Genomic DNA, 11,612 nt, shown 5'->3' with positions numbered 1-11,612 from the left:
TCTCCCATAATGCTGATAGAGCAAAAAATTAATGAACATGTTATGTGCTTTAAAATGTTGGAATGACCAACACAATCGAGACTCTGGATTAGAACATTTCCCCTGGTACTCATTACAAATAACAACAGATATCCCTCCACCAATTATGGTTACCTCCACCACCGAAGATTTTCAGCCCTGATTGTCTGAGCACGATATCGCAAAAAGTTGTGGACGGATTCAGACGAAATTTAGTGGACAGGTTGGCTATTTGATGAGGACAAAATGATTAGATTTTGGTGAAGACCCAAAACCAGATATGAGAATTTAATTTTTTAGGTGATTCTTCACCATTGAGAGAGAGCCAAAAACGATATATAGCATGATATCTCAAAAAGTTATGGACAGATTCGGACGAAAGTTGGTGAACAGGGTTGGGTGTGTGACAAGGAAGAATTGATTCGATTTTGGTGAAGATATGAGTCCGGATCTGCACACGAGAATATTTTTTTATTTTTAAAGTGATTTTTCACCATTGAGAGGTGGGGCCAAAATTGATACACGAGTATTGCATGATATTTCAAAAAGTTGTGGATGAGTTGGTTCGGTGACAATAAGGAGTCGATTCTATTTTGGTTCAGGTCCGGATCCAGATCCAGCCCATCAGTCGGATACAGAATGTAAACTGTTCAGCCTGGTGGGGGTACGCGCTCTTCCGAGTGCTATTCTAGTTATTTATATGTTTAACTGTAAAGCAAATGAAGGATCCTGGCGAGGCATCCAAAACTGTCAAAAGCAAGCATGTCTGATATTTCATGGCCTTTTTAATGTAAACAGCTGTCTTTCTGGATGATTGCAGTATAAAGCGAACTGGTTGGCAAGGATGCAGTTCAGGTTAAAAATAAAAATTTAAAATAGCAATCAAATCAAAGTCAGAAAATAATGGGAGCAGTGAAATGATACTTTTTCCTTATTCTCGGTATGAATGTGAACCTCTCATCCCATCATCAAATATTATCCCTTTGGAAGGCAACAATCTGCTGTCAATTTTAATCTCCTCGGAATAAGTTGCTTGTATAATTGAAACTTGCATATCAAATTACATGACATCTCATCTGCCAAATATAGCAGACAATGAACTCGGTAAAGTAACCGATTGCTGTTGGTTGCCACAGCTACAATACATAAGGGGACTTCAAATTAAACATGGGCTTTTGTTTATAAAGGCAGTATTGTAGATGATCTCCATTTTTTTTGACATCCCTATTAAAGAAGAGGTGAGGACAAGAAGTTGTTGACAAACGACATGCAAATTCCTTAAATTATTATACACGTAAGGCAGGCAAAAGCCTGGGACAACGACCAAAGCTGGAGAATGTGCCGTGGAAAAAAAAAAGTATATCTTTTTGTAATAGACATTCAAGAATAAACAAAAGTTAAGGCTAAATTTGAAGCCCCTTATGTAGAATCATGATTCAATTGGCCCTCAATTTACCCAAATGCACTGATGAAGGTTCTTGGAAATTGTCGGATACATTATCTCGGTCAAAGAAACTGAAAAGCAAGGCCAAAGCAAGTTGGAAAATGGTTACCGATTACAACCACTGAGCAAACGGCAGATGGATGAAACAAATGGATTAATCTCTGTTTTGGAATAAAAACTGAAGTTTTGGTTTTGAGAAGTATAAATAATGGTGGCAAAGCTCTGCAGTGATGCAGCTGTCCAGTGATGAGACCATACTCATTCACAAGTCTCACATTTTTTGGCCCAACCACAAGCAAAAATAAAAGCTGTTGGGCCTTTGTGAATAGAAAGGAAATGCATGGGAATTAAAGTTTTGGGCCACGTGGTAAACAATCATCCCAGTCCAGGAAAGCGAGCGAAACTTCAACTTTGAGTTAGGAAGTGGGGGAGGCCGTCGGCATCGGGTCTCCGTGTCAGAATGTCACAGCCTATGTCGGTAACTAGCAGCGTGTGCTCAAACTGTGCCGAACGGCGCCCATCCTTTGTGACTGCCGTCCACAGGTCTGGCCATGTCTCATCTTGCCAAGTGCCTGAGGAAGCAAGAGGGTAGCATAAGAGAATATAGCAGCGACACACAGTTTCTGCAGCACTGCAATGAGTAGTTGGCAATGTAAATGGTAACTCAAATGTTTTCACCTGGATACGTTGAGAACAACGTGCATGGGACAGTTATTTTTTGTTGTTGTTTTTGCCATATTTATAGGTTTCAAATATGGAATAAAATGTCTGATAGAAGATAAACATTAACTGTGACAACCATCATAGCAAAGCTCATTAGAAACCAATGAAATGGCAAATCACATCAAGAAAACTGGCACAACTGAAGATCTGGAAATACATTTACATACACGCAATCAAATTAACAAATCACAGGTAGATAACGCACGACATCAAAACGTACCTTCAGAAATCATGGGCTCAATAGTGAACACGTGCCCTGACTTCATGACTCCAATTGCTTTGTTTTCTGGAACAAAGAACATTGACGGGTTGTGAATGAAGTGCAAGTGGGGGGAGAAAAAAGGTCAAATGTCAGGGTTCAAGTAAAGCAGGTTCAGCATTAATAGATGGACAACACCCAGTGGGAGAAATACTGCTTCCTGCATCGTTTTTGAAATAGGGTAGAGGGAAAGCAATCAAAGATGGAATTTTTGGTTGCATCATCAGAGCAATAATCGATACAGTATACATGTAAAATCCCTGTGTATTTATTTTCGGTCACGGAGGAAGTGACCTCACGTTCACGGTAGTGACATCACGTTCGTTACTGAAAGGGAGCACACAGAATCTGTGTTCGTGCCATTTGCCATTTTGTTTCCATTCAGAAAAGGTGAATTTCGGTTATGCCGTCCAAAACTTTTATTACCACACGCATCTCAATTTGGGTTGATTGCATGACTGTTCTGGTTGTTTTCACAATGATAACGCTGGAGATGAGATGTTAGTAATTTTTATTTGCAATAAAAATATAGACGGGTGAGTAATTTTTCTCAGTCATTTGAAATTCCGTTGACTGATAATAAATATATTTCAAAAATAATCATACATTTCTTTATGAAACAAAAGTAAATCCACAAGCACGTGTTATATTCTATGGCACGTCATGTCACTGCTCGGACGGTCTCAGGACGGTACGTCATGTCACGGCACGATCTGGCACACGTCACGGCACGGCTCAGAACTGTCAATCATCTCACGGCACAGTCCAGCACACAGTGAAGCATGGATGGGCTCGACATGGCACAGCTCGGGTGGTCCGTTACGGCTTAGACAGTCCGTAATGTCACGTCATGGCTGACGGCAGGGAATAGTTTGTTACAGCTCAGCTCAAAATGGTCCAAAACGGCTCGGTTCACTTTTCGTCTATCAACATCATTTATCTCAAAGGAACATGTGATGGACAAATATTCTTTTCAATCAACATTATTTATAAAAGCAACTGATGGAATCCGATAATGCATGACTTGCCAATATAGAAACATTTATGCAATATTTAAAATTTCGTTTTCACTTCGAAAATAAAAATATTCTTTAAATAATACTTTTATTTATGAAACAAAATTAAATCCACAAGTTTGTGAGTTACATTCTTCCACAACTGTGTAGTGATTAGGATGGTGGGGGGGGGGATGCTATTGGCCCCATCATTTTTGACAGGCTTCCCCCCCACCCCCCCTGGTAAATAAATAAATAAAAGGAGAGCTGTAGTCAAATGAAACAACATTTTAATATTTATTTGTACAAATTTGAATCTCAATGACTTTAATTAAATAACACCATCCTGGGAAAATGCATTGTGACCGAGAGGGAGCAGTGTTGGTTCCAGTGCAAAGAAAGCGAGCTGAGCATTTGAAACAAATGAAGGTAAGATATTAAATTTCACAAGACGACACGTTGTCTGGAAGGGTGAGTAAAATTACCGACACGCTTAGTTTCTTCAAGGACACATTATCTATTAAGAGAAATTGTCATTCATTATCAAACTGGACCAACACAGAGGTGATTCTTCCTGATGAATGAATCCAAGATGTTTAGTTTTGAAAGTTTTTTTTTTTTTTAATTCATTAAAAATACACTAAGTTTGTTTTTTGAGAAGTAGACAACTCCACTACGGCATCTGGCAATGACATTTAAGGAAAGGGGTGGGGAAGGGGCATCCACTAAGTGTAAAGACCTTGTGGATAGTATGAAAAACATGGGAGAGACATCCAGTTTCTGGTAAATTGCAGGCGATACGCTCAGCGTCAATTATTAGAACACATTTAGTAGACAAATTGGGCAATTCATGGGCAAATTCCATGCGGCAAACACTCAACTGTGGGTTATACTCTGATGTTATCAGTTCAAATCCAGCTGAAGGTGGCAGTCCTAAGGATTTTGATTCAAATCTTCAGGAGGTCGAAGTCGTCATGATAGAATTGCCACATCACAATTCATTGGTAAAAACGCAGCCGATTGATTAATGACCTTCAGGAAAGCATAATCTGCCCAGCTCACCTGGTCTGGAAAACATGGGATGCTACTCCACTCATAATACAAGTTGTTCTGAACGATGGGTTTGCTGGATAGCCACGAGGTTTGCACACTCACCTCAAAACTGACTCGCCTGGGTTCAAATCAAATAAATAAACTGTCATCCTGGCATTTCTCAGGCGGAGCGATTCATCAATGTGAGTGCTGTCCCTTGGATGGACATTAAACTGGGCATGCTGTCTACTAGTAATAGTGGTGGACGTTAAAGATCCTGTGGTGTCCTTCGTGAAGAGCCGGTGAGCTATCACCGACACCATGGCTAAATTCCATATGCCTGTTTTAACCTACATGGGGCACTGCATCAGCTGCACAGCTGTGCCCCCAGCAAACGATGCTACCCAGAGCCATGTGCTGCACACAAAAGAATAAGTTCTGAATGACAATGAGTCTGAATCTTCCGACTTTACACTTTAAAATAAATAAATACACGAGACTATTCACCAAGACCCAGGCAAATTTCATCGGTGAATGGAAATGGCTTGAGCGCCACGATGAAATCCGCCTTGGGGTTTTGTCACGTTAGCACAATGTACAAAATAAAAATAGTTCCGCACCCTTATTCCACTAGATAATCTAATTCCTTTGGCAATAAAAAAAACAAATAAATAAATAAGGGAAACCAAAGTGCACATTGACGATGCAAATTCCAATTCACAGGATGAAGTCATGCGAGACAGATCAAATGAGTGCTGCACACAAAAGGCATACTCGCATAGTGAGGCACATTTGGTGCTGTGTGGAAGAGGCGATGGATGCCGTGACCGCAGTAACTTCGTACCACAGAGAAGCCATGCATCTGCGTGTGCTTCTGGATGACATTGCCCAAGTCCCTGTACCTGGTTCCAGGCTTCACTAAATGTGGTGGGGTGGTCAGGGCAAGGGGTTCAGCAGAATTATTCCGATTGTGTGCAGACGAGACAAAGCTCAACAAAAGTACAGGAGGTCTGCTGAAAGAGACAAAAGTAAGCAATGAGAAATTAATATGAAATTAAATTTTCCATCAAGTTAGACAAGGAAAGTATTGGGTTATGATTCACTTTCATAACCTTCAGATATGTGGTTTCCTTCATCAAATGTACTAATCTGCCATTAATAATATAATTGTGAAAGTTAAAAAAAATAAAATAAACACAGGACACACAAGAGATAACCAAAGATGAACTCACGCATTCAATCTCAACAATGAGAGCTGAAGGTAGAATAGTGTTTAATGGTGGATGGGACACATTAGGTCATTCAAAATGTGGATCAAAATACAAGCAATTAAATAATCAAGGTCGCCCTCAAATCACACGACTCTCTCCACTATTGCCATTATACATATCACCCTCCCATTATTCTCACAAAAAAGGATTTTGAACCGGGCATTTTTATCCCCACGCTTTTTGGAATTGTAAATCGACTCCATCTGTCCATCACGCTATCTCCTCCCAAACGGTTGTGCAGAAGTTCACCAAACTTGGTAGTTATGATCACATGGCAAGAAGGTGCAATAGCAGTATCAATTTTGGCCCCACACCCTCTGGGGTGGTGTCAAAAGGTGAGATACCACAAAATGCAATTACAGGCACATTTTCAAATGAAATAAATGAAACTTTGTATATGGGATCAAAATGGGGGGACGCATGAAATTCGTTAGGATTTTTTGGATTTGACTCTGGGTTTATGCCCCCAAGGGGGTGGGGACTTGGGGTCATGGATCACAGGGGTCAAAACGGAGAAAAAAAGTTTACTCAAATTTTGATATTGGGTCATTCCTGGTGGAACCTTTTGCAGTCTTTCAACCTGGATTTAGGTGGGAAGCATGGGGATTTACGATGGCGTCGCATCGACTTTGCTCGAGTTATCATGTTAGTTTGGTGACAATAGTGAAACCTTTTTAAGAGATGGGATGGGATGAGATTTTGTAATCGGAAATTAGCCAGCAACTCAAAAATCAAAATATCCCATTCACTTGGCATGAACTATATTTGTACTGGTACCCATCAGTAGGCCTGTATTTTACTCCACCACCAGGACTCACATCCACAAACCCCCTTCTCTTTCCTCCTACAGTCACAACTCTCATACACACCGTTGACCTATTTGCTTTTAACGCACATCAACGTCATCGGTTAATGGGTGCACGTTTGAAAAATCGACCAACAACAACCCCGACGTGGAGCTCTTGTAGACCTGCGACATGTTGCAGGTAAAAATTCACTCTTCTCTGCACATGTGCGATCGGGACAAATTCGGAGCCAAAGTACCGTAAAACGGCAAACTCGTCTTCCTATTCATGTTCCGATTCGTGTTCAAAATACAACATTCAATTTAAATGTTGACTATTCCTCAATCATTAACTGACAAGACAGAGGGACAGATGGACGAACAGACTTGAACCAATTGCTGAACCACTCTTTTTGCTTCATGTGCGCAGGGTAATATTACCAAAAGTTTATTGAAATCATCAAAAGGATAATCCCAATCACTTTACTCTTTTGAACCAATTTACTGTTGATTATTCATTCCATCACCTAATAGTGCATAGGCAGAGTGCAACTAATTTTATAGGGCATTCGAATGGTCAATCAGGGAAAACCCAAGTAAGCTCAAATATCTCTTGGCTTGGTTATGAAGTCAGAGTCAACCAAATTCTCAGAGCTGACAAGAAAGGAAACATCACAACCACAACGGCCGGCAGCAGTTTGTCTCACATTTCAGCAGTAATGATGGATGAGGAAATTTGAGTTTGCTTTCATTCGTAACATTTAAACTAAATAAAAAGTCGATTTCCACAACATCGACATTGGCAGAACGATTCATCATTTGTGTACCGCCCTGTCGATGCAATTTCTCCAAAATTTGCATTATGGGTTTGAGGGTGATAAAAGCAATAGTAAATGTTGTCAATTAAAACTTGATATTAAAATAAATGTATTAAATCCGAAATGGAAAATGTACTCAAATATGGTATGATTCCATGTGCTTGAACATGTATCTATTTTAATTTTAATTAACATAATCATATCTTTCCTTTGTATGGAAAGATCGACCTGGCTATTAAAGTTGTGATGAGCAGGCCAACTTTTCAAGTAAGCTGAATTCAGTAAAAAAAAGAATTGCCTATTATTTAAATATATATTTTACTTACTAAGGGATTTTATGACATGATAGATCAAAGGTACCAGCAAGCTGGATAGAGGAATGTTATTACAACTCAAGAGTGTCGGTCTAAGGAAATGTCCAGATGTATTCACTAAACCCTGCTTGCTAAAGAAGCAGACTGACCTTTTCCCCTTCCACATCATAAATTGTATGTGATCCATCAATGTACCCAAAGGATTTTAGTTTTGACCTCATTCGGTGCCGGGAGAGATGCTACACATCTTGTCTTGAAATATATGCTATAATCCCTCAAAATTAAGCTGATTGCTGCACAAAAGCTGGAAATACATCGACCTGACAAACTGTGGCACCAGCATTTAAAATGATAAAGAGCTGCGTCTCACTGAACACGATAAAAATAATTCAAATTCTCCATGTATTTCAGAGATCTGGAGCAAGTCTGTATCCTGATCACTCTGGATGCACATATGTAATTGTTTTTATGTTGAATAAATGTTCAAGTGTACATAAGGACTTAAGAATTTCTTCGACAACCCCAATGCATCAAAAATATTTCATATCATGAAAACAGGTGCACATGTTGAAAAATAAAAAAAAGAAGAAGTCACCTCACCTTCAGCGATGGCATGCATCAGAGACTCATACGCAACTCGAACTAGCTTCTTGGATGCTTCGTCCACCTTGCCCACAAAGAAAGTCTCATTGAGATCTCCGTGAAATCCACCATGGTACACAGTTATGTCCACTGCAAAATGGGGGGTTTTTTCCCCCCAAAAAAATTTCGATTACCATTTTGGTCACATGAATAATTGTGATACTGACAGTTACGATAAAAGTGGGGAGTTGGTAGTTATGCAAGCAGGGCATCCTCCAGTTGAAGCTTTACAAGGCACCGTGTCCGGATTTTAAGGATAATGACTACTTCTTCCATGTGAATCAGACTAGAAATAGTTTTGAAGTTGTACAAGATGCATTTGAGTAATATTAATGAAAACGCCTCTCCATGAATCTGCATTTGTCAATGACAATTTAACCTGTTACTGAGAGCAAAAACCGATAAAACAATATGCTGGCACTGTTATGCAATAATATTTTGAAAATTTAGCAAACTTTCAGGACAAAATAAAATAAACTTTCTTCCTCCACTTGTCAATAATTAAGACACTGCTGACATCATATATTGATATAAATGGCAAAAATTGGCCAATCACATGAGAAAACATATTTTGTCTGTTAGGGCTCTGTGTGGGAGAAGCGGGCTGGCAGGATAGCTTAGAGGTGTGCGCACTCAGCCCTTGAGCCGTCTAACCTGTGTTAGGATCTCAACCCAGCTATAAACGGTCACCCTGGGTGATTCACATTAGAGGACAAGGCATCAATGTGTGGCCGGTGCATTGGAAGGACATCAAGCTGGAGGACCAGTCTGTCGGCACTGATCATTAGTGGATGTGAAAGATCCCAAATTAATGATAAATATTTGTCGATCAGATTATTACCTCCACCACTGAAGTTATGTATTCACCAGTTTGTGAGTAGAATATCTCAAAAAGTTATGGACGGATTCAGACGAAAATTGGGGGGGCAGGTTGGGTGTGTAACAAGGACTAAAGGATTCCATTTTGGTGAAGATCCAGAATTTTAAAAAGTGATTCTACACCATTGAGAGATGGAGTCAAAAATGATATTTCAAAAGTTTATCGACAGATTATGACAAAACTAGGTGGATGAGTTGGTTAGGTGACAAAAACAAGTCGATTCGATTTTGGTTCCGGTCCGGATCCAGATCCAGATCCGGCCTATCAATGGGATACAAAACGTAAACTGTTCAGCCTGGCAGAAGTATGCGATCTAAAGAGTGCTGTTCTCGTTTCAATATTTTTCTAAGTCACAGTTTTTGTTTTGTTTTTTGTTGTTTTTTTTTCAGAAAAAAGAAAAACTTCACAACAATATTCACTGCAACAAATCACTTCAAGTTGAACGTGCTCACCATTAATTATGTCTCCATCCAAGAGAGGTCGTTGGTCTGGGATGCCGTGACATATAACCTCATTGACCGAAGTGCAGCACGACTTAGGAAAGTTGTAATAGTTGAGCGGCGAGGGATAACAGTTCCGCTCCACACAGGCCTGGATACACCCCCAAAAATAATTAACAGGGAACTTTTCATCATGGACACCCACCGTTAATTGGAAACGAGTATGCTGCAATCACTGATTAACCGAAAGATTGATTAAATCGATGAACAAAATAATTTTGAAAAGTCCCTCATTTGGGTCCTTGCATGTATGCATCAATATTCGTGCTGGAACATTCAACCTTCGAATGTTATACAACTGGCCATTAAAGATGATAAACGTGTCAAATGTATATCAAAAGGCACAACTTAAAAATCCTCTCCACCTCATAATAAAATAATTTCAAAGTCAACTCTTAAGCACGTGTTCACTGCTTTACATGCCACATGTTTTGTAAAATAAATAAATAAAGAGAGCAATAAACATTGCCATTTTTGGGATACGTCAGTGCTGGAATCACAAAAGGCTTTTTGTGTATGTGGCAATAATGGTGATTATAGATAAAGTATCCACAGTCAATAATTGGGAAATATCCCAAAATAATTGAATATGGGCTGGGGGAATGGCTGGTTTTGAATCAGATTTAGGCATTAACCCTTCGTTGGAGCAAACGATGAAGGCTAACACCCGATAGGTCAGCTCCACTTTCCTCCCATGGTGATGAGCATAGCTTTGTCAACTTTAAATTTACAAAACCAATCGTTTTAGTTGTAAGCTTGACATAGAATGACACGAGCCTTGACAAAGGCTCGTATCGTTGCGCGTTGTGTGTAATACTGGTTGGCGTTTCAAATTCCGTGACACTCTGCAAATCAATCACAGAGCTGCCACGGAAGTGGGACAGAAGTCTACAAGGCCTGTAATTCAGTGGACCCTATTATGAGAGCACACAAGAGCTTTGAGGACCCTGGCTTGCCTTTTGGCTGCATGTTTCGCAGTTGTGAGCCTCTCACGGAATATGCAGTACCAAATGGTGAACTTCAAACAACTCCAATAGTTTATATTATTTGTGCTTACAAAGAGCTCGAGGTGGTAAATCTCTGACTTCTTACCTCATGTACAACACTGTCGATTGCATCTGTAGTTACGCCAGGCCGGATCATCCTTGCAGCGATATCCAGCACTTCCCGGCCTAGCTGCAAAGACAAAAAAAATAGCTTCAGTATTATCCTGCATTCTTGAGCACATGCATCTCAGAAACTACTCTTTCAACACCCTTCTTTCAGCAGACAAATCAACTAAATATTGTTCTTTTTACATGGTAGAACTTCAAAATCACAATTAAAATAAGTACGTAAGTGTGCGTACACTGAACCATTCTTCTGGCACTCATTGATGTGCACAAGCAAATTGTCAGGTCACAAGACGACATTCTTTATGTGCCAGAACACCAATACAACATTCACACCTACAGAAGCTCAGTGCAGACACAAACCAACAGTTGTTTTCCCCACACTTTAAACACCAAGCTACACCTTGGTAGGGCTGAAACCCTGGAAATACCAGCGCGACAAAGTATGCGTCATGGACACACAACTGGATGCAGCTACCAGGGTCTCAATAATTATCCCACATGCACAAAGCCAAAAGTGGGGTCGAGCAATTGGTTAACTTTGTCTCTGTCTATTTGTCCACAAACTTCAGTTTATGATCGAGGAACAATTCATTTAAATTGAATGTTAGATTTTTGAACACGAAACGGAACATGAACAAGAAAACGAACCTGCAGTTTAACAATTCTTTGGCTCTGAATTTGTCCTGATCATGCATGCACACAGAGTAGTAATGTAATTTTTTTAACGTCTGCCCATGTGGCAGTCAAATCATATTGAAAATCATACCAAACAGGAAACTTACTGTTTTAAGTTCATCGTAAAAGGACAAACAACAGG

The 11,612-nt window shown here is 39.8% G+C and overlaps 1 protein-coding gene across 2 annotated transcripts in view; it reads right to left on the bottom strand.

Annotated features, from left to right (window-relative positions):
- Window positions 1-783: 783 nt before the first annotated feature.
- Window positions 784-11,612, bottom strand: part of METAP1 (methionyl aminopeptidase 1) — a 72,120-nt gene continuing 61,291 nt past the window's right edge. The window contains exons 6-11 of one of the 2 annotated variants that reach the window (XM_085898977.1): window positions 10,773-10,856; window positions 9,633-9,771; window positions 8,259-8,390; window positions 5,250-5,389; window positions 2,406-2,471; window positions 784-2,034 (exon numbers count right to left, since the gene is read on the bottom strand). In XM_085898977.1, coding sequence (XP_085755103.1) covers window positions 2,448-2,471; window positions 5,250-5,389; window positions 8,259-8,390; window positions 9,633-9,771; window positions 10,773-10,856 — 519 coding nt within the window. In that variant the 3' untranslated portion in view covers window positions 784-2,034; window positions 2,406-2,447. Of the gene's footprint in view, window positions 2,035-2,405; window positions 2,472-5,245; window positions 5,390-8,258; window positions 8,391-9,632; window positions 9,772-10,772; window positions 10,857-11,612 lie in introns of both variants that reach the window. The other variant, XM_085898976.1, reaches the window with a different exon arrangement.

The sequence above is a fragment of the Eptatretus burgeri genome, chromosome 10 (assembly GCF_056783735.1).
Source record: "Eptatretus burgeri isolate ZD-2024b chromosome 10, Ebu_testis_v1, whole genome shotgun sequence".
NCBI classification, from domain to species: domain Eukaryota; kingdom Metazoa; phylum Chordata; class Myxini; order Myxiniformes; family Myxinidae; genus Eptatretus; species Eptatretus burgeri.
Note: the sequence above shows the minus strand (reverse complement) of the source record. Positions and strands in the feature narration are given on the sequence as shown.